Below are 24034 nucleotides of genomic sequence, written 5' to 3'. Positions count from 1 at the left end.
GGGGCATTTTATTAGATTAGTGGCTGTGGTAGATGGCACCCTCGGGATAAACCCATTTGCCTCCTCCTCCTAGTGGGTGTGGTTTGTGGCGATGGCTGGTGTGATAATCAGAGGCGCCGGATTGATGATAATACGTTATTCCTGTCCAACCAGCAATTAACCACCAGCTGCTGCAAACCGGCCTTGGCATAAATCCTTGTTATCATCGGGACTTCCTGGGGTAGCAATCATCCGTACACCTCCATGGCAGTTCTTCTTGGAGTGATTAGCTTCTGTCTGTCTGTGGTTTCCTGTTACATATACGTATACATCCTGCGCGGGGCGAGAGACAGCTCGGGATGGAGGCTGATGATGGTTGTAGCGGTGATTATCATTGTTCGTGTTGTGTTATGTGTCTTCCCACGCTGGTCATTTCCGTGACGTAAGTGGCTGCAAGCATTAGCAGGTTTATTGATAGGATGAAGTTTATGGTTTAGCGGACGAAGATGCTCTGGGTAATGAGTGTTGGATTGATGGTGGTGGCGGCGGTAGTGGAGGTGATGGTGTTGTGATATGCATGTGGTGGCGGTGGTAAGAGACAATATATGCAAAGGAGGAGCAGGTTATTGTGGGGAAAACGAGTGGTGTGATGTGTGACTGGGGAAAAAAAAGTCGGTGGTGATGATTGTACAGATGTTTGCAGTGGTGGTGATGCAGAAGACAGGGATGATGATATACAAAGGTTAGTGGGGATCGTGGCGAAGGCATATTGGTGACAGTGGTGCTTTAATGTTGCAGTAGCCGAGGCAGCGGAGGTGGTGGAACTGAGGCAAACTTTGAGGGTTGGTGGTGGCGGTAAAGGTGTAGTATTGTTGGTGGTGGTGAAATTTACGTAGTGTTGGTAGTGAAGGGGAGTTTTAAAGGTAAAGGGTTAGTGATATGATAGTGATGAATGGGAGACTGAAAATGGTAGTGATGACAGTGATGGCGTGGACGACATAGGTGATGGAGGCTGTAAAATAGACACTGGTGGGGCTGTTAGTGTTGGTGGTGTTAATGTTGGTGGTATGATAAGAGAAACTGATGATGGCGGTGTTGGTATTGCTGGTGGTGATGATGCAGGCGGTCAAGTTAGAGACACTGGTGATTGTATTGATGGTGGTGGTGGTGGCGGTGTTGTTGTTGGTGGTGATGGAAGTGGTTAAGGCTGTGAAAATGAGACACTGGTGATGGCGTTGATTGTGGTGGTGGTGGCGGTGTTGTTGGTGGTGGTGATGGAAGTGGTTAAGGTTGTAAAAATGAGACACTGGTGATGGTGTTAATGATACTGGTGTTGTTGGTGATGATGATGGAGGCGGTATGATAATAGATACTGGTGGCGGCGGCGGTGGTAGTGATGTCGATGTTGGTGGCGGCGGTGGTAGTGATGTCGGTGTTGGTGACGGCGGCGGTGGTAGTGATGTTGGTATTGGTGTCGGTGTTGGTGGCGGCGGTGGTAGTGATGTTGGTGTTGGTGGTGGTGATGAAGGTGGTTGCGGCGTCTCAAATTAGACACCTGAGCTGCGCGAGTCCACGGCCTTTGGTAAACTTTCTCGGCTATTACCTTAATTGGAATAGTTCTTGAGCCTCGGCGATGCAGATGAGTCATCCATCTTGGCGTCTTATCGAAGGAGGAGAGGAGGGAAGAAAAGGGGGGAGAATGCAGTTATGCCTCCCACCTTCCCTTCAGCCCCTCCTCCTCCTCCTCCTCCTCCTCCTCCTCCTCCATCCACTTAAGTTGTTTTGATTTCTGATTGTGAGATCCTTTTGATGCTTTTTGCTTCTTTCATGCCGCCTTTCTCTCTCTCTCTCTCTCTCTCTCTCTCTCTCTCTCTCTCTCTCTCTCTCTCTCTCTCTCTCTCTCTCTCTCTCTCTCTCTCTCTCTCTCTCTCTCTCTCTCTCTCTCTCTCTCTCTCTCTCTCTCTCTCTCTCTCTCTCTCTCTCTCTCTCTCTCGGACAAAATGAGCTTTGAAGGAGGACTCCCTTGACGTATCTCATCATGTAATGTTTGTTTTTTCCTTGTATCATTCGGGCTGTTTTTCCTCCTAAACTGGGACACTGATAAGCCGGAAAGTTAATCCCCTGCACCAGCACAGACAAAGGGGCAGGCAGGCTGGCGGAGGGATAGACAGACAGACGGGCCGGCATACAGAGAGACAGGCAGAACCTCAGGCATTCACATAAATACGATATCACACAGACAGAGAGGAACCGACTGACGGAGAGATAGTCATTCAGAAAGAAAAAAATAGCAAGACAGGCAGGCAAAGAAGTTGATAGGTAAGCAGACAGGTAGAACAAGTAGACCGATTGACAGGTAAAGAGGTAGTCAGGTATACGCAGACAAAAACAAGAAAAGGACGAAAGCAAAAATTGAGAACAAAGAAACAATATAAAGACTCACTTAATGGGAGGTGTTTATTAAAGGAGCTAACCGATTTTAAACAATAGCCACGAAATATATGAAAAAAAAACGCATCCCTGACACATAAGAGAAAAAAAACAGAATACACACACACACACACACACACACACACACACACACACACACACACACACACACACACACAGTCTCCGGGTCCTCCACGCCTCCTGTCCAACTCTCCATGTGATTGAATCAACTTTACGAATCTCCGCCTCTCGACGGCACATGAATTTACATGAGTGATTCAGTGTGTGTGTGTGTGTGTGTGTGTGTGTGTGTGTGAAATGAAGGAGACACTCAAAGAAACGCGCGCACTCACACACACACACACACACACACACACACACACACGACGAGGGGATTATGGGTCCGGCGTGAACCTTTGTTGGGTACAGATGGTTTGACACAAAGAAAGAATGAGAGAGAGAGAAGAAAAGACCTATCAATTCACAAGGAAAAATAAGAGGCATTCAGAGAGGGACAGACAAACATTTAAGTAGCAACAACACCCTCCTCCTCCTCCTCCTTCTCATCATCATCATCATCATCATCATCATCATCATCGTCTTCGTCGTTCTTTTCTACCCCTTTCAAAAATTCGTTAAGCAAACATCTATTGAAATGACGGAAGGTAAAGCAAGTTGCCTCACTCTCAGTAATTAGGTTGTCTATTACCTGTTCGTCCATGTTTCCCTGTTTCCATGCTTAATCTGGCACCTTGTTTACCTCCTGGCCTATTTTCTCTTCCTCATCCTTCTTAAGCCCGTGTTCTCAGACGCTCTCGGCTCTCAACAAGTATTTTCAAAGTTCACTCAGATGATTAGTCGGGTCCTTATGAGTCTTTTCTCCCGTTCATTGTGCAGAAGCCTTGTTAAACTATCACTAAGCTTATATAACGACCCATGTAAATACTCGCAACCTCTACGAAAGCTTTATCAGATGTTGGTGTGTATAGAAATATTCGTGATTATGGACCTGTTTTCACATCTTTTTCTCCTCTTAGTAACCTTTCTGGCCACGCTCACAACTTCGCCTCCTATGTCTTTGTCTTTTCCGTCTATCAATTTTTCTGACATTATATCCTTCCCTCATTTTCGCATTGCTACCTTGATCGGCCTCATTCGTTTTCTTATCTTTATTTCCTTTCCTATTCCTATCTATCCTACTGTATTTATATCACCTGTCCATTTACCTCTTCTCTACATCTTATTATCCTTCCCTCTCTATTTCTCAACATATTTCTCTCTTTTACTCTCCTTTCTTCTTCCTCCCTCTCCTTCCTCCTGTTACTCTTCCTCTCTTTCCAGTTACTTTTTTTTCACTTTTCTCTCCCTCTTTTCTTTCTCACATAATTAATTCATCCCTCCCTCCCTACTACTCTTTCCATCATCTACTTTTCTCTACATCATATTATCCTTCCCTCTCTTTCTCAACATGTCTCTTTTCTTCTCCTTACCTCTTCCTCCCTCTTCTTCCTCTCTTCTTCCCTCTTACTTTTTTTTACTTTTCTCTCCCTCTTTTTCTTCTCACATAATCAACTCATACCTCACATCTATCCTTCCTCCATACTACTCTTTCCATCATCTGCCCTTATACATTCCCATTCCTTTTCATGCCTCTCTCCTTACACGATTTCCCTTCCCACTGGCGTCCTTACCTTCTCTTCCATCACCCCTTCCCCTTCCTCTCTGCCTGCCTCCTTTCCCTCCGCCCCTGCCGTCCTCCCTGCCTCCTCCTCCTTCCCCCCTGTCGCCCTTCGTCTCTGCTTCCCTTCGCCAGCCTGCCTCATCTTTCTTTCAGATGGATTGGCCAGTCTGGTTGAAGCAGATCTTCCCACCCCCGCGTATTAGGCAATTATCAGCTTTCCATCTTTTATAACTCCTCGAGAGACTAGACTAGACCATTTCCCGCCGCCTAGAGTGAAGTGCTACAGATGAAAGGGAAGGAAGGAATGAAGGAAATGAATGAGAAAGCAGGGAACAAAGGAAATAAGGATATGAATGAGAAAGGAAGGAAGGAATTTTATGAGAAAGCAAAGAACGAAGGAAGTGAGGAAGGAAAGAAATAATAGAAAAAGGAAGGAAAAACATGAATAAGAGGGAAGAATGGAGTAAATAAGGGAAAGACGGAGGGAAGAAAGGAACTAGGGACTGAGGGGCTAATAAATGGAGGAGGAAAAGGAGGAAAGGAGAAGGCGATGAAAAAATTAGTGAACGAATGAGGTTCTCGACGGCTCCAATTTATCAGTATTTCCCATTTTCTTTCACCTCACGTTCTCTTTTTTCCTGTTCCTTGCATCTCCGTGTTTTATATTTGCTTTCTTCTTTCTTAAGTATTGCCCTTTTCTGTTTTCATCTTTCTTATGTATTTCTCTCTCTCTCTCTCTCTCTCTCTCTCTCTCTCTCTCTCTCTCTCTCTCTCTCTCTCTCTCTCTCTCTCTCTCTCTCTCTCTCTCTCTCTCTCTCTCTCTCTCTCTCTCTCTCTCTCTCTCTCTCTCTCTCTCTCTCTCTCTCTCTCTCTCTCTCTCTCTCTCTCTCAAATAATTCTTCGTAGGACCTCAAACTTTATCATCTCCTCCTTTGAGCTGAGTCAGGAAAAGACCTCTGCCAGTCGTGTCACTCCTCCTCCTCCTCCTCCTCCTCCTCTTCCTCTTCCTCTTCCTCCTCCTCTTCCTCCTCCTCCTCCTCCCAGTCGTTCTGCCTCAGTTGGTGTGTTTCTTTCCTCGCGTTGTTTTTCTCCCCCTCTGGCTGTTAGGCGGTTTGGAAACTTTAATTTCTGCTCAAGTTATAATCTATTAATGTATTCATAAAGTTGTGTCCGCTCACGACTCCCACACAGCCTCGCCACAGGACCACGCTGATCCACTGAACGCTTTCCCTCTCCTTCCCTCTTTTTTCTCCCCTCTCTTTTCCCCTCTCCTCCCCCTATTTTCCCCTGTTTTCCCCTCTCCTCCCCTGTTTCCCCACGTTTTCCCCTCTCCTCCCCTGTTTCCCTTCTTTTTTTCTCCCTTCTCTTTTCCCCTCTCCTCCCCTGTTTTCCCCTCTTTTCCCCCCATTTCGTACTCCTTTCCCCATCTCTCCTCCCGCGTCCTTTCCCACTCTCCTCCCCTCTTCTTTTCCCTCATTCTGTAACATTTTCCCTTCTATCTCTCTCCCGTGCCCTATTCCTCTCTACTCCCCTCTTCTTTTCCCCTCATATTGTACCCCTTTTCCCTTTCCTCTCCCATCCCATGCCCTTTCCCTCTCTCCCCTCTTCTTTCCCCCTCATTCTGCACCCCTTTCCCATCTCCTGTGTTCTTTCCCTCTCCTTGCCCCTCTCTTCTCCCCTTTCATTTCCCCTCATTTCTTACCCCTTTCCCCTCTCGCGTACACTTCCCCTCCCTCTTCCCTCTCCTCGTACACACAGAACACATGTATCCTCACCTCTTACATGTATGCCGTCAACTCTTTCTCTCTCTCAATTTCCCTTTTCTCCATCATCCCCTTCCTTCTCTTCCTCCTCTTCCTCTTCTTCACATTCCCTTATCCTCCCCGTTTCTCCCCCTCCCCTTTATATCCTTGCATCGACTCTTCACTCGTTTTGTCTTTCTTAGCTCGACACACTTGACATCTTTCATAGTTGTTGTTGTTTTTGTTTTTTTTGCGCTGTTTTAATTTCTCTCGCGTTTTTTGTATGTGTTGGGTGTTGCAGAATGTTGGTTGCGTTTGTTTTTGGTTCTCTTTCATTTGTCTGTCTTTCTGTCAATCAGTCTGACGGTCTAGATATCAATCAATTTGTAAATCTGTCTAGCTGTTGTTGTTTTTTTGTTTTTTTTAGGAATGTAAGTATGTCAATTCTCTCTCTCTCTCTCTCTCTCTCTCTCTCTCTCTCTCTCTCTCTCTCTCTCTCTCTCTCTCTCTCTCTCTCTCTCTCTCTCTCTCTCTCTCTCTCTCTCTCTCTCTTCTCCCCTCCCCTCCCCTCCACTCCTCTCCTCTCCTCTCTCTCTCTCTCTCTCTCTCTCTCTCTCTCTCTCTCTCTCTCTCTCTCTCTCTCTCTCTCTCTCTCTCTCTCTCTCTCTCTCTCTCTCTCTCTCTCTCTCTCTCTCTCTCTCTCTCTCTCTCTCTCTCTCTCTCTCTCTCTCTCTCTCTCTCTCTCTCTCTCTCTCTCTCTCTCTCTCTCTCTCTCACACACACACCACCTCATTCCCCTTCCTTCCCTGTCCCGGCGTGTCATTTCAAGTCCCGCAGCATCTGGCTCACGACAGCTGCTCTCTCGGCCGAGGCTCATGTTCCCCAGCGAGTTTCCCCTCTCGCGCCTCTTTCCTTCCCGGGGCGTGTTGGCAGCGGCGTGTGGCTCCCCTCACGCCCGGCGGCTCTTGTGTGTGTGAGTGTGTTGGCGCGGCGAGGGTCACTGATGAAACTTGGCCGATGTTTGTTGGACCAGAACGAGGGAGGGGAGCGATTTGGCGGACATACCGTATAGTGCATGGGAAGCCTTTACCTGTGTGTGTGTGTGTGTGTGTGTTAACTTAATTATACTTACTTAACTGTGTTTTTTACAGGATTAAGTCAATCTCATTTTGGACAGACATCCATGACTTTTTTTTTTTTAACTTCGTGTGTGTTTTTTCCTACACATTAATTCTCTCGGTAATATATTCCACTGATCTATAGCTCTGTTTGGTGGCTGAACATTGTCTCATCTTTGCCGTTGTTGTGTTCCAGGCACGGGCTACTACTCCTACGCCAACAGTGTCTCGCCGCTCAACTCCCCCGGGGGTGACGGCGGCGATTGTGGCGGCAACGTTGCTGGGCGGGCTAGCGGCGCCGGCGGCACTGCGGGCGTCCACCAGTACCATCTGGTGCGGCCGACGGACGACAGCGCCTCTGGAACACTGGGCTCCTCGCGTGACGGGCGGGACCGCACCTACGGCACCCACAAGGCCATCCCGGAGATCTTCCTGACGCGGCTGCTATCCACCAAGGGCACCGTGCAGCAGTTTGTCGACGATTTCTTCAGGACGATTCTCAGCGCTAACGACGGCCTCCCGCCCGCCGTCAAGTGGCTCTTTGACCTCCTGGACGACGCGGCGCGCGCCCACGGCATCACGGACCCCGAAGTGGTCCACGCCTGGAAGTCCAACTGCCTGCCGCTCCGCTTCTGGGTCAACTTCATCAAGAATCCGGACTTCATCTTCGACATCGCCAAGACCCCGACGGTCGACTCATGTCTGTCCGTCATCGCCCAGACGTTCATCGACGCGTGTTCCACCACCGAGCACCGCCTCGGCAAGGACTCGCCCTCCAACAAGCTGCTATTCGCCAAGGACATCCCGCGGTACAGAGCACAGGTGAGGACAGGTGGTGGCTGGGACTCGCGGCAGTATTGAGTAGCCTGTGACCTTCAAACTTTTCATCTGTTGCTGTGTTGCCTGTGCGTGTCCTGGTCTGTTCCATGTAATAACTTTTTGATGTGTTTGTGTTTCAGGTGAAGAGTTTCTACAGCGACGTGAGCACCGCGCAGCCCGTCAGCGAGCAGGAGTTGGGTCAGCACATGCAGCAGCTGTCAGCCGCCCACTCCGGCCACTTTGACAACATGGCTGCTCTCAAGGAACTCTACATCTACGTCACCAAGTACCACGAGCTGGTGAGTAACCTGCCTCCCCTCCCCTCACCGTGCCCCTTGATCAGTCCCCGCACCTGCCTCTCCTCTTACTGTTCTGCTCACGCCTTCCCTCCACACCTGCCTCCACCTTGACCTTCCTGTAACCTACCTTCCCTTGCCTCTTTCCTTTCCCTCCCACCCTAACCTGCCTCAGTCTTCAGTCTTGCTGCGTAAGACTTTTCGCCTCCTCATGCACCTCCTTCTCCATTCACTCTTTCCTCAGCTGCCTCAGCCTTGAACTTCCTCCTCAGCCCTGCACCCTCTTCAGCTTCAGCCTCGTATTTTTCTCTCCCTCCTTCACCCGCCTCCGTCTTTTCTTGCTCCCTCCTCAAGTAGTGCGCGTAATGAGGGCAGCGAGTCCTCTCCTCCCACCATGTGTTGAATGTTGCCGCCTCATTATTCACCCTTCTCCTCCACCTCCTCTGTATCATTATCGTCATCCTCGGCGTGTGACCCTTTCTCGGCGTCGCCGCAATGGTTGAGCACACGTTTTCTTTCGCTCATGGCAGTAATTGGAATGTCTCGAAATATACGTATCTTTTACTCTCCCCGCCGCTGCTCGTTGACATTGTGCTTCATGTGAGATGTCGAGCAAGATTTGTGTCGACAACTCGGGTGAAATTATTTCATTTCTTTGCTTGTTGACTCCTGCGTCAGTTGTGCTAATATGAAATAACGAAGGACATAGTTTTATATTTACCATTCTGTAGAAATTGTTTCGATGTGTGGCAAAGGTCCGTATACTCCCTTCGGGCACAGTGGCCCAGCGTAATGGTAAAGGTGTGTAAGAAAAACAACTCGGTTACGTGTTCTGTTTATTTATCTCATCATTACCACTGAACAAACTTGTCTTTTGATTAGTCATGTTGGCTGAGTCTCTTGAACCACAAAGTGCTTCCCACACTGTCTGAAGAACGGCAAGAACACTCAGAGAGAAAGCAACGATGAACAAGAACAATGGATGAACGTACCGTACAAGAGTGGAGGAGAGGAGAGGACTTGGAAGGAGAGGAGGGAGAAGAGCGGAGCTGTAATATTCAGTGGCGAGCAAACACATTGTGTATTACTTGTAGCTCAACAAACACAAGCAGCAGCGGCAGAAACGTATAACATGTTGTTCCCAGAAACGGCGTAATCTCAGAGTCTGTTTTTCCCCCACGCTCGGGAATGCGGTGAGCTCGATGGTGCTGACGGCGGCGGTGGTGTGGCGAGTGGCGGTGGTGGTAGTGGTAGTGGTGGTTGTGATGGTGAGAGCGGTTGCGTTGTTGTTATTGACGATGGTGAGGGTGGACTAGTGGGGGTGAAGATGGTTGGGATGGTGATGAGTGTGATGGTGGTGGGTGTTTGGTATATAATGGTGCTGAGAATGTGGCGTTGTTGGTGGTAGAATTATGATGTGGTGGTTGTGGTTATGATAATAGTGGTAATGATGCTCAATCCTCCCCACCACCACCACCACCCACCTCAGTGTTGTGTTTTACCTCCCCGAAATGCTAAATGAAGTGATGAATCCACACTCTTTTCACTCACATTCTGCTCGACACACATTTTCTTTCACCCTTTTTCCAGAGATTATTTTGCGCTTCTCTCATATTTTCCTGCCAGCTTTTATGCGAGAGAGGAAAATGTGAGTGTGGTAGAGAGGAGAGGGGAGGGGGGGGACCTTATCTCCTATCTCTTCACACACACACACACACACACACACACACACACACACACACACACACACACACACACACACACACACACATACACACACACACATACACACACACACATAGATTAGCACGATAGATAACATTACGCTATTCCAGTAGGCCTTCTGTTATCTGTTTCATCTTCTCCGGTATTGCTGTTCCTCTTTCTGAAACAATGCACGTTATCTTAGGCAAATATAGTTACGTGCCTGAGAGAGAGAGAGAGAGAGAGAGAGAGAGAGAGAGAGAGAGAGAGAGAGAGAGAGAGAGAGAGAGTCGAAAATATCACGAAGCTCTCTTTATTGGCTTTTTTTTCTATTTTCGTATTGCCAGTCTCATGTCATTTTTAATTACAGGATGAAAAAATAAAAATAAATCAATCTTAAGTCTCTCCCTTGTCGCCCGCAGATCCTGGAGTCCCTGGACGCCGATCCTTACTGCAGGAAGCTGAACTTGGCCCACCGCCTGCAGTCCATCGCCTACATCCTGGAATCCTACAGCCACGCAGGACCCGTCGCCCCCATGCCGCCCCTCCAGCTGGCCGGCCAACTATCGGAGCTGTGAGGAGGCCCCCCTTAGTGCCCCCCTCGCCCCGTAACCCCCCCTAGCCCTTCACCCCTCAAGTATATAAGTGACAAGTGCCGCTGGTCGCATTTTTCTGCATAAGGAACCAAGGATTTTTTATGACTTTCTTACGTTATGTGAAGTGAGTAATGAGTGAGTGTGAGTGAGTACTGCCGTAAGTCGACGCGCCACTGAGAGACAGACACTGTGTGTGTGAAAAAAAATAAGCAAGTGTGTGTCGGCCAGTGTTCCTCCCGAGTGCAATAACGTGTTTAGCGCCCCCAGCCACGTCGCGTCTCTCTGCAGGGCGGCGCTGACTTGTCTTTTGCCTTTTTTTTATGAATTTATACTGAACTGTCGACATGAGTGCAGCGTGTGCGGTGAACTGAGTGGCTGACTGACTGACGGAGGGGGAAATTGAGCGAGTGTGGATAAGTAAGTCTGGGGAATAAAAAAATACGAGGGGACAAAAAGTTTAAGTTAAAGAAACATATAAAACTTGGAGTAACGTTGAACAAAACCAAACACTGATGCTGCCGCCGAGGCCCCGCGCGGCCCGGCTCGATGATTGTGATACTCTGGACTCCCGTTTGTGTGTTAGTCGCTGTGGTCTAGTGCTAGTGCCTAAGGATACAATGTTCCTTGTTTTACATCAAGTGCTTCTTCGACACCTTCACGCTTCACCTTGCATGATGGCCACCGAGCCCTGGTGCGCACCGGGGCCGCCTCTGCTGACCCTTGTAAATACACACGTAACTTTTTTTACGCCGCCGCCGCCGTCGCCGCAGGATGGATGACGAGGAAGCCTGAGGTGGACGGGGCGTGTGGAGGCACCGTAGTCCGCCCCAGCCTGAGCCTCTCTCACGCCGGCGCCCCAGGAGAACGTCCCGCCAGCCCCAGCACCCCGACATGCACCGCAGGACACCCAGGGATACTCGGTGCTGCCTTCAGTTGGGGAGGAAAGGAACCTGCAGGCTGGCACTCCCTCGCGGCCACCACCACCACTACACCATGTCCTTTTCCTCCTCCTCCTCCTCCTCCTCCTTCTTCCTCCTCCCAGTCCCCTGTGGCCCACTAGTCTTGATTCCCGTGTGTTTTTTTGTTTTATTTTGTTTTTTTCTTACCCTTTCTCTTAGTTGATCGACTAATTAACTATTTATCCATTAATTTAGACACTGTATATACCTGTCTAGTAGCAAGGTTCGCAGCCAAGAAACTGATGGTGATGATGATGACGATGACGACGCAGGTTTTCTGTGTCCCTAAGTCTGTTAGTCCGGTTTTTTGTATCCTTTTGTATATTTAGTTCTTTTTCTCTTTTTTATATATTTATTAAGGACGTATGAATCTCCAGTTTTTATATATGTTATGCATCTGGTGAAGCCTGGGAGGAGCGGCCTTCAGAATGACGGCCGCTGAGCTGGTAGGTGTGTGTGTGTGTGTGTGTGTGTGTGTGTGTGTGTGTGTGTTCAAGGATTGCTGCTGCTTTGTGCCCTCACTACCGACCCCCATCACCAATCCCCCCACCCCCCTTCAAACACCCAGCCCCCCCCACTCCCCACCCAGCTGCCCCCATCCCTTCAGTACCTTACCCTCCCCTTCCCCAACATACCCCCAGCTATCCCACTCCCTTAGATCCACACCCCTTCACTTTATACACACACACACACACACACACACACACACACAGCACAAGCCTCACTAATCTACACTTCCACCCAACACCCCCTCCCTCACACACACATCCCCCTTCCCCTCCCCCCTTCTACCCATGCAAATCCCCTATTCATTCCTTTCAGCCCGAGTCACAACCATTTTCCCCTTGTCACCGTTCACAGTAACCCGTCTACTGTATTTCCGTCAGATTCATTACTTGTGTTCTTTTTTATATTATTTTCAAATGTTTTTATTGTTACTTTTCTTCTTATTTTCATTTTTGTTTCCTTGTTTTATGTGTATGTATTTTTTTTTCTTATTTTATTTTCTGAGGTTTGATCTCGACTCACAGGTTAGTGTGTTTTTTTCTTCCGTCTTCTCTGACTGAAAAAGTAAAGAAGGAAATCATTATTAAATCGTTGGTTTATTGACATGAAGGAATTGTTTAGTTGACATTTATACTCGCTGGCCGACTAACCATGTAACTGCGCTAGTAAATCTTTTCCCGTGTTTTGACTTCTCTTTTTTGACTGTTTCACCTCAACTAAGCAATGCCTACCCTTGCCTTCACTTTTAATTTGATCGTTTATACTGTTTGTCCTCTTCTACTTCACCCTCACTTGCCTCTCCCCTTTCCTTTTCCCCTTACGTTCCTCCTTCAGAGTTCCCATTTACCCATTCCCTTTTTATTCTTTTCCTTCACATATTATACAGATACTTTCCTACTTCACTCACTTGCCTTTACCTCCATTCTGCTATCCCCTTCCCTTACCCCTTTCCTTTTCCCCTTACGTTCCTCCTTCAGAGTTCCCATTCACACATCCCCTTTTCATCCTGTTCCTTGACATATACAGATACTCTCCTACTTCACTCACTTGCCTCGTCCTCCATTTTGCTATCCCCTTTCCTCCCTCCTCCCTATGCGTTCCTTCTCCATTTTTACCATTCTTCTATTTCCCTTCTATCCTGTACCTTCACCTGTTATAAAGATGCTTCTCCTCTAACACCTTTTAATACATCTCTTTCCGGCACCTTTTTATTCCCTCCCTCCCACCCACTCCCCTCTCACTCCCTTGCACTCCCCAACCCTCCCTCTAGATATACATAATTATTACACTATGCAACCCTTTCGAGGAGTTTAATTCTCATATGATTTCGACGCCGCTGAGGTGAAGAACTAACTTTTGGGGGACATTGTATAAATCTGTACAGAGAACGTTTGTTATTGTAAAGTATTTTTGTAAATGTGAAGTAAGAGGGCATTGTGTAAAATCTTGCAACTTTACTACAAATAAAGTGAGTGCCAAGTGATTGTGTTTGTTTTTAAGCCTTAGTAATGTGTGTGTGTGTGTGAGAGAGAGAGAGAGAGAGAGAGAGAGAGAGAGCAAAATCGTAACATTCTCTGACATAAATATCAGCCATAACGTGTCTCTATCATACTAAGTCGGTTAATGGGCAATGGCAGTCGAATAATAACTGTTAATACTAAATGATGACTGTGATCCTAGCTTGCCTGTTTCTGAATGATAGTTTCAGTTACAATCCAAGTCTATTCATACATTAGGCTATACGCTTTTTAGGCGCGTTTAATGCCATCAGTTCTTCGCTCACAAATTGTTATTAAGAGCGATGTTTTTTTGTGTGTGATTTGTAATGATGTTGCTGCAGGTTTGTCAGGAATATTTATTTATTTTGTATAACGATTGCTTGAAATGCTTGTTATGTTATCGCTTGGAGTACTATCTCTCCCTCATTTCACGTCATGACTGTTCAGATTGTCAGGCAAAAGTTTATTATAACTGCTCATCAGTCAGTTTTAGTGGGCTCTTTTTATTTACATATTACTTGTCGTATGTTTTTATTGCTCTGAGCCACGAGCCTTTTGCAGGGCTCGGTAAAGTAGACGGGAGGGAGAGATCAGCTGATGGCGGCTGTTGCTGTGACCGCCCCTCCCCACACCGTTAGTTTTTTACCCTATATTTCATAACTCAATCGCAACCAAGTATTTTTTATTGTACCCACTGCTTTAAAAATATACTATTGGCTTTTCGGAATATTCCCGTGCTTCAAAATAACTTTATATTTAGTAAAAAGTTAAATGTTAGCTGTTCCATCGATAACACTTACCCCCCCATCCCTTGCTAGTCCAACTTTGCCAGATTGTCGTACTCAGAGCATCGTATTTACCGATTTCTGACACTTAACTATTAACAACAGACATCAGGAATTAACAGTATTAACGATAACTATAAATGAATCTTGTTATTGAGGTGCAGGAGACAGTTTTTGGATCAAAAATTGGTAAATAGTCGACGATCTGGCATATCTGCAGTCGCCACCCTGTCAGTTGTGTTTTAAAGGGCCAAGTGGGAAGGTGTTTCAAGTGCATCTCATTTTGGACACTTCACGACGCTCCAGGGCCTCCAAGATGTTCCAGGTAAGGGTTTATACAGAAAGTGAGTGTGTGAACCTACTGTGAACCCCTGAAGTGCCTGGGGGGAAGGAGGGAGGCATGGAGTTAAATAATGTGTGCGGGAATGATGTTTGAACTTGTGTAAGCCTTCACGACATCCCAGGCTGTCAATAATGTCCTAGGTAAGGTTTTGTTATAGTTAGTGAGTGTTTGAAGCTGCTGTAAACCCCTGAAGTACCTGAGGGGAAAGGAGGGAGGCATGAAGTGAAATACTAATGTGTGCAAGGGGCGGGACGGGGCGGGGTGGCGGTGTACTTTTCAAGCCTTCACGACTGTTCCAGGTTACTAAGGGTGTTCTAGGTATGGCTTCATATAGTTAGTGAGTGTGTAAACATGCTGTGAACCCTTAAAGTACCTGAGGGGGAGGGAGGAGGCATGAAGTGAAATAATGTGTAGTTAGTGAGTGTGTAAACATGCTGTAAACCCCTGAAGTACCTGAGGGGAAAGGAGGGAGGCATGAAGTGAAATAATAATGTGTGCAGGGGGCGGGACGGGGCGGGGTGGCGGTGTACTTTTTAAGCCTCCACGACTGTTCCCCGGTTATTAAGGATGTTCTAGGTAATGCTTTATATAGTTAGTGAGTGTGTGAACATGCTTTGAACTCTTAAAATGCCTGAGGGGGAAGTAGGGAGGCATGAAGTGATATAATAATGTGTGCAGGGGGCGGGACGGGGCGGTACTTTTTAAGCCTCCACGACTGTTCCCCGGTTATTAAGGATGTTCTAGATAATGCTTTATATTGTTAGTGAGTGTGTGAACCTGCTTTGAACCCTTAAAATGCCTGAGGGGGAAGGAGGGAGGCATGAAGTGATATAATAATGTGTGCGCGGGACAGGGTGGTGGTGGCGGGGATGTATGTACATTTTTTTAAGATTTCACAACATTCCAGATTGTTAAGGATGTTCTAGGTAATGCTTTATATAGTTAGTGAGTGTGTGAAGCTGCTGTGAACCCTTAAAATGCCTGAGGGGGAAGGAGGGAGGCATGAAGTGAAATAATAATGTGTGCACGGGGCGGGGTGGTGGAGGCGGTGATGTTTGTGTACTTGGCCGGCGTCCCCCACAGGATTACCGTCGCCGCCTGACAATGGTTGGAGTGACTCGCCGGATATTAAGCCACGAAAAGCGCACATGCAAACAACATATTTATTCGTCTTAATATGCGTGTCTTGTTCGGAAATCGGATTACAGTGGAGGAGGAATGAAGTTCGGAGGGACGGACGGCTGGCGGGGAGGGAGGGGTGGAGTGGTGTGTGTGTGTGTGTGTGTGTGTGGTGGGGGTGGGGGGGGGTAGTTCTCTAAGTCTTGTCTAAATCATTTTCTACCTGTTTATTGTAGCACTTTACTTGATTTTCGTGTCCATTCTCTACTTTTAAAATTTATAATGCATACCGACAACGGTTTTCGTATGTTGCTTGCTTATTTTAACTACGTAACAAGCTGCTAGTGTCGTTTTAAATTGCTCACATGTCATTGGGAGTTCCAAACCTTCAAAAAAGTCTACTTAAGCCAAACGTAATACTGCATCCTGGCTTATAGCTGTCCACTTTAATTGCTTCCTACTGTCTCGTCAAGGTCACGGTTGTTCAAGGAAGGAGCCCCTCCTCCTCTCCCCTTGCCTTTTGCTGTTCTCCCATTGAAACTCGTTAGTATCAACACTGTGTACCCCCCACGTTTATGATAGCAAAACAGTCAAATTGGTAGTGTTGGTATTGCCATAGCTAACGTGGCGGTTTACTTCTTTTTCGTTTTGCTCAATACTGTCTGTAACAAGATCATTGCAGTAGTAACTGGTCCAAGTTATTAAAGTGTTCTGCTGGTATTGCGGCGCTTGACGTCATGACGCCCACCAAATATTTAGAACTGTTATCGTGATTCCGTGGATGTCTACGTCAGAGAGAGAGAGAGAGAGAGAGAGAGAGTCAAGCTATTACCGTGATTGTTCTGATGGGCTCAGTAATAATTATGATAATCTTTAAGGTAATGGTAATAATAATGATTAGTAATTATAATGTAATATTGTTTTTATTATAACAGCAATTATAATAAACTCAGGCAGTGCATCTGTAATTATCGTAACATACTTAGCCTCTTCAAAGTCAATTAGTCATCAAAGCACGGTGGCGCGGCAGCTGAGTTTTTCATGTGACAATGATTACAGGGAACGATATTTAAAGTCAACCCGTGGACTGGTGCTTCATGGAGTTCATGGGCCGCCCACTTGCCCGTCTTCTCATTACGGGGCTGCACGAGGCAGACAGGTTGGGTCCGGAACTCAAAATTAAATCGCTGTAATCTTATCTTCCAGAGCATACATACATAGGCCCCGCTTCATCCTGCCATGTAATGGTTGTTGAGTAGTTATACAATAGTGGTGGAAGTAGTAATAGTTGTGATAATAATGATACTTTAATCTTCATGTCCAAATAGAAACGGAGTTTATATTTGTCAGGAACGGGAAGATTTAAAAGCTGGTTGCTCGAAACTTTATTCTCCACTGTTTAGGTGAGACTTGTTATTTGTAGATCGAAACAAGAAAAATCGCAAAGTTTAGTCATATGCAAGGAATGTGGACCGTCTGGTAACAGTGTGAGGTTATATATATCCACATGACACACACACACACACACACATACACACACCAAAGCCTAAGAATAATGCTCAGGATGACTGTGTGGATCCCAGAGTCACCCTACCAACAACTGACTGGGCTGCCGTGAAGAATGACTGCGGCTGTCGCGATTTTTAACCAGTATAAAGGGTACGCAGTAAGTGAGTGAAACCAAGATCACGCATGTAAATATACCAAAGCCTGACTGATTGTACCTTGCGAAAAGCGACTCCGGGCTCGTGGGTGTTTGTGTTTCCTTTGCTGGGCGGGACAGTCATTGTGTTGGAGGGGGGAGGAGGAAGAGGAGACGTGGAAGGAAGGGAGGAAAGGAGAGAAAATGCAGGGAACGTGAGAGTGGACGTGAATGATTGTGGAAGATGCAGGGAAAGGGGAAAACCAAAGGGAAGCAGGAGGGAGAATGGAATGGACGGTAGAGGGAAGTAAACGGTGGTAGAGAGAGAAAGAAGGAAAGGAAAGGATCGCGGTTAGAGAAAGGAAGGAGAGGAAAGATCGTGGCAAAGCTTAGAATAGAAAGTATCAATAAAGAGGAATAGGCCTATATAGAGAAAGGTAGTTAATTTTCCTCATTCATTTACACTTATAGGCTACATACACTAATAGATAAACATGCCAGTCATCAACAGCAGAGTAAAAATAACCCAAGTATAAAGTAGAATAAAATATGTAGCCTAATAAGAGAAAAAATAAATAAAAAGCGAAGTGGACAGGTCGAGTAGGCTATGTCACTCATCGCTACTCTCATTGAGGTGTTCTGGGCATCACCACAAGTAGGCTATTTAGTTCTCTTCAGGTTGGTCCCTCCATTGATTTCCTTGGACTCTTTCTTCTTCGTGGTGGACATCTCGACCATAGGGTACGGGAAGGACAAGGGCAAAGGCAGAAGAGCTTGACGTTGAGGAGGAATGGAAAAGGAAGGGTTCATCCAATATTCGTAACCTCCCCCTTCATCCCCTTCCCACTCATCCTCTTTTCTTAGCTATTCACAGTCATCTACGTTCTTTGTGCGCTTCTTGGTAATCCTCCACACAGGGACATTTTTCACCTGCTTCCCCGAACCGGTTACAATTATTGCGATGTGTGTCCGCGTGTGTTTCCCGTGAACTTGGATTAGACTCCGAGAAGGGCGAGGCTTTGTGTGTTGACGGCCTTATTGGACTCATTAATTTACGTCTGGGTTCGTTCTTCAGTCCTTTCCTTTTGTTAGTCAGTCTTTCGTAGTCTTTATATTGGGTCACCGCTTTGAATGTAGCAACAAAGTGGAGACAGTGACATTGTGTAGCGTACGAAGCTATTTATTCAGTACTTACGGATATAAAATTGACAAAGCTGGTAGCCTTACGCAATACAAGTATATACCACTAGCCTGATATCATTTTATATATTGTTGCATTACACAGCGATGGTTATGATTTAGTTCGCGTAATGTACGTATGTTAAGTATAAAAATAAATATGCATACCATTCGTGTAGTAGTATTCATTATTATTATTATTATTATTATTATTATTATTATTATTATTATTATTATTATTATTATTATTATTATTATTATTATTATTATTATTATTATTACATTTTCTTATTATTCAAAAAACGATACCAAAGAATTTATAACATACATGCCTCCTATCGCAGTACATATTAGGCTAATCTACAGTTATAATGATGTATCCTCCACCAACCGTTACCAAAGCATTAACTCATGGGGCGTTCCTGACCTATGAGCAGGCTGGGTTACATCTAAGTGCCGCCTGCGTCTTGCCATTCATTTACGCTAGGATGTTGTACTATTATATGAATTTTTATTTCGAAGTAAGCGTTGTAACACGATGATCCCGAATATTATTGTAATCCAAGTCGTGATATATAAGTGATTAATGGTCGTCTTTGTCAGTGGTATGGCAACGTTGCTTTCTTGACCTCTCCTCGTCGGTCCTGGCAACAATGGGCAGGTGACGCGTAAAGATTTCAATCCTTCCTGTCCTTTGACCCTTCCTGTGTTTTCCCGAGTGTTTCTTGGTACGTGTTTGCTTGGCCCCGCCCCCATCCAAGTAAACAATGAAGATGACCCTTATATATTTTTCTTTCTCTATATATATATTCTACTTCTCTTTCTTTTTTAATTTTCTTTCCATATTTATACACGCAAAACTCAAAGCCTACTTTTCTTCCTTTTCAACATTATTTTTTTTCTATAATATGACAAACAACCGTCGTGGTTTAATGATGTCCGTCACTTGAATGGCTTTAAAGGTACATTTTAATTCAAGTACCTGAAGTGACCCTCACCCTTACCTGGCTGCGGCGTCCTCCTCGTGTAATCCCTTCAGTGTAAACAAACCGCCTGAGATTGTAAACTTAGGGACTCGTTATCTCCCTAATCCATCACTACCCCCTCCCCCCTCCTCCCGCATCCTTTCATCCCTCCCGGAGTGACGTCACGCACTCACTGTGACCTACACGCTAAGGAATGTATGTATCTGATAGGGACTGGCTATCGGGGAGTACTGTTGGAACCGCGGCGGAGGTTATCAAGCTGTGTTTTATCTTAGGTTGTAGCGTATTCATGGGGGAGGGATTTGAGGGGGAGGGGGAGTATAAGAAATGGGGTTGAGGTAATTTCAGGGAGTCGTTGTAGTGTGTGTGAGAGTAGGGCGGTGCGGTGTGGGCCGACAGTATGGATGTACCCAGCAAGAGGAACATGCGGTGAACACAAGTAAGATAGCGAAGCGGGCACGGACTTGGAATAATAGTGCAGGAGGTGGAGGGCTGCCGGGTGGTCAGTCGGAGGTTGGGGGCGTAGGCTGTGTGAGGCTGGGGGGAAGGGTGGGGGGATGCTGGCGGTGGTTACTCATGGTGCTGCGGAGGATAAACAATTTTGAGTGGATTGAAATCGTGGTCTCTCGGGCCAGACTCAAACTGTTAAGGTTATGTAAGAACCGGCTGTGTGGGGAGAGAGTGGGGAGAGTGGTTTGTGGTGGGCGTGCCATGGGCCGTGCCTGAGCCAGGCCAAGAGGGGGGAGGGTGTGGAGGAGAGCAGCCACCCCCCTCTTCCCTTCTCTCACCCCGACAAGAGTCAGCGGGCAGCCTCCCCCGAAAGTTTGGCGGAGTAAACAACACGTAATCAAGGAATCGACATGTGTAGCATTACAGTAAATAAAGCGCTTAAACGCGCCCCACTCACCCGACCCGTCATTACCGTCAGTTAATCTCGGCGTGCCGGCCATCCGCCCGCCGCCCATGTCAATTAATGAAATTTCTACGAGGCCGGCAGAGGCGCCTAATGGGTTGATATTGGCTTGTTGGGGATGTGACTGTCAGGTGACCGGCGGAGGGCTGCCTGTCTCCCCTCCCTCGCCCAGCTCACTCATCCCACGGAGACGATGAGGGAGGGAGCGGAGGGTAGGGGAGTAGAGTAGAGTGATGACCTGGTTGGGGGGAAGACGGGAGGGGAGTAAAGAGTGAGGACTAGGACTCTTACATATTAGAAGTAATATGATACGAGATAATTACTTGTTGGGGAAATTAAATGTCCATAACTTTGTGTGTGTGTGTGTGTGTGTGTGTGTGTGTGTGTGTGTGTGTGTGTGTGTGTGTGTGTGTGTGTGCATCTTCCCAGTGGGCCTGATGGTCGGCCCAATACTTCTATCCAGGTATATATATATATATATATATATATATATATATATATATATATATATATATATATATATACTATATATATATGAGAACAACAGATAGACAATAAGAGTGACCGACTGGGAAATATTTGGTAGGGAAAACACGAGGGAAGGTCCTTCACCGCGGGGTGTGATAAAATTCGAAATATGTGAAATGTTTACAATTAATGTCGAAACGGACATATGATGGGTACTCATTATATGTATTGTATACTGTAGAGTGGTGGTCCAGTTGTTTTATTGTCAGTAAGCTTTTTCACGTGCTGGTGTACGTAGCGTCTCGAGGAGTCATGTCCAGTGTCTGGTGCGGTCTTGTGTGGTGCCATGATATATGGCATCGAGCACCCCTAACATTCCGAGGGGTGTCCACTGGGCCCAGCACGGGGACTCTTGCTACACCACTACGAAGGTAAACACTGGGAAGTGTCTCAGATACGGTGCTTTGCTTGAGGGATATTACCTCTGGCTCATTTTTCCTAGTGTAACCATTACTATGTCACCATGAGGATCGCCGTCTCTTCTACTCCTTGAGAACGTATGTGTCTGTATGTTGAGATTAGCAATAGATATCTGCTCCCTCTCATGCATAAGCAGTTTGGGGAAATTAGTTTTTTTCTTCATATCAATTATGAACTGTAATTTTCCGTACTAGAGAAAGGGAGATAGGGTCGGAGTAAGCGGGTAGCCTCTACGGAAGTGACATTGCCATCATTAACCTGGTCGTTACGCTGACTGGACACCACCGTGCGGCGACGAGACGCGCCCATTGGCGGGGGATTACATGGCGACTGCCAGCCGTCCATCACCTGAATATTAGAAAATCACAGCCCTGCACGCGGCATCCACACACACGCTCCCGTCATTACCGTGCGTTATCGTAAAGTCGATGTTTCGTAAGTGTCTCCCTCCTCGGTCCTCCCCTGGTGGTGGTGGGCGGCGGCGTCTCCGAGGGTGCGTGCAACAGGTGGCGTTTCTGCCGCTGCTCCCTAGGGCGTAGCGGCGTCCCGGGGCACGTAAGAACAATGTAATGACCCCCGCACTGATGGGAGAATTGGCGGCCTCTGTGCGTGTGTGTGTGTGTGTGTGTGTGTGTGTGTTATTTTTACTCTACTTAATTTTGTTACTTTGAATAATCTAACTCTAAAATAACCTTACATGTAACACAAACAAACGAATAGCAATGTGTGGGCATAGATGTGTGTGTATCTATATCTGTCTATCTACCGGTATATCTTTTTCTTGTGTGTTTGTATCGGGTCGTCGTCATAATAAGCCCCGGATCTAGCGGCATTCTATCTATCGCTATCTATTTATCAATCACTTTTTTTTGTGTGTGTGTCGGGTCGTCGTCATAATAAGCCCCGGATCCAGCCAATCAGCCGCGCCGCCGCCTCTTGTGTGTGGGGGGTCATTATTTTCTCAACAGCCTGCGCCATTACTATCAATACCGAGGCAGGAAAATGCACCTCGGGAAAACAGCATGACCGGTAATTTGGTCCTAAAGTCAACATCTTTATGCTCGCGGGAGAAACGATCCGAGTGAAGATGGAGGAGGACAAGGGAGAGAGAGTGAAGACAGGAGGGAGGGAGGGAGAGGAAGACGTGGGAGGGAGTGGAAGACGTGTGGAGCAACAGGAAATATTCGTGAGGAGAAAAAAATGTGTAATATATATTTTTATTTTCTTTCTCTTTTACGCTTTACCATAAACACCGGTCATGACACGCATTAGTCTTGGCAACCCCGCGCAATTGTATAGTATAAGTCAAGCTCGCATTGCTGTAAATAATAGCTTAGGGCGACATGCGGAGACGCGTTGTTACCCTACTGCACACAAGCCCCGAGCGACAGGAGGTGTGTGGGCTCTTTGGTGGGCGTGCAGGAGGGAGGGAAGGAGTAAACGAAGGAGAGGAGGAGGGAGAGGGAAGGAAGACAAAAGGAGAAGGAGGAAAAGAATAGAGAGGGAAAATGAGGAGGAAAAGAATAGAGAGGGGAAATGAGGAGGAAAAGAAGATAAATAGATATGGAAGAGATGAGGAAAGTTGTAGTAGAAGTAGAAAAAGGGGATGAGGAAAGAAGGAGGAGGCGAAAAAGAGGATGTGTGTGGGCTTTTTGGTGGGTGTGCAGGAGGGAAGGAGTATACGAAGTAAAGGAGGATTGGGAGGGAATGAAGGAGAAGAAGAGAAGGGAAAGAGGAAAGGAGGAGTAGGAGGAAAAGAGGAGATGAGGAAAGGAGGGGGAAAAAGTAGCGGCTGAAGAAGAAAAAAGGGAATGAGGAAAGGAAGAGAAAGAAGTGTAAAAATGAGATAAAGGTAAGAGAAAAAAGAAGAAAGAAATAATGAGATAAGGAAATTAGAAAAAAAGAAGAAGAGATCGAGATGATTAGAAGCAGAAAAAAAGGAATAAGAAAAAAAGAGGAGGAAGAATAGAAAAAAAAAGTCAACAGCGAGATAAGGAAAGGAGAAAAAGAATAAAGAGAAAATAAGGAGATAAGGAAATGAGAAGAGGAAGAAGCGAACGAGATGAAAGGAGAAAGAAGGGAGGAGGAGAAGGAGCAGATGGAGGAGGTAAAGAAGAGGAGGAGGAGGAACACAGTGAGAGCAAGTACCAAAAAGCTTGTTGGGTTATAACTTGACTGGCCACTTAAGTATAATAGACAAGCTGTTCTGCATATCTTTACTGTCACTATGAAGACCGAAAAGTGGAAGGCGGCGGAGGCAGAGGAAGAGGAGATGGAGGAAGAATGAGAGGAGGGTGAGAGGAAATTGGTAAAGGGGAACAATCACACGGACGAGAGCAAGGATGTGGAGATGGAAGGTGTAGTTATGAGAAGTAATAGAAAAAGAACCATTATTTTTTAACGTTGACCTTTAAAATTGGTAAAGGGGGCAGGCACTTAGACGAGAGGAATGTGGAGGAGGTATTGTAGCAGTGAGTGGAAATAGAAAGAGAACTATAATTTTTTTAGCTTTGACTTGTAAAAAATATATTTCTACTTTTTTAAATATATCTCCATCCGAAATTGGCCTCTCTTTTTGGCCATTCATTTATACTTTCTTAATAGGAGCTGTGACTAAAGGAGAACTGATTTTTTTATCTTTTTATTTTTGCCTTGTTTCTTCCTTTACTGTAAAAAATAATATGACCTTAAAATAGTAACTTCTCTTGGTAATTAGATATATTAATTGAATAATGAAGACGCGTAACTTTCTATTATCTTCAAAAAAACATATTCGTCAGGACAAGTTT

At 46.2% G+C, this 24034-nt stretch overlaps 1 protein-coding gene across 3 annotated transcripts in view; it reads left to right on the top strand.

The window, feature by feature from the left end:
* Nucleotides 1-13312, top strand: part of LOC126986813 (plexin-B-like) — a 474607-nt gene extending 461295 nt beyond the window's left edge. For all 3 annotated transcript variants that reach the window (XM_050843318.1, XM_050843394.1, XM_050843224.1), the window contains 3 exons: nt 7147-7772; nt 7910-8068; nt 10192-13312. In XM_050843318.1, the coding sequence (XP_050699275.1) occupies nt 7147-7772; nt 7910-8068; nt 10192-10347 (941 nt within the window). In that variant the 3' untranslated portion in view covers nt 10348-13312. The remainder of the gene's footprint in view (nt 1-7146; nt 7773-7909; nt 8069-10191) is intronic.
* The last annotated feature ends 10722 nt before the right edge of the window (nt 13313-24034 follow it).

The sequence above is a fragment of the Eriocheir sinensis genome, chromosome 1, assembly GCF_024679095.1.
Source record: "Eriocheir sinensis breed Jianghai 21 chromosome 1, ASM2467909v1, whole genome shotgun sequence".
NCBI lineage: Eukaryota > Metazoa > Arthropoda > Malacostraca > Decapoda > Varunidae > Eriocheir > Eriocheir sinensis.
This window is presented reverse-complemented; position numbering and strand designations above follow the sequence as displayed.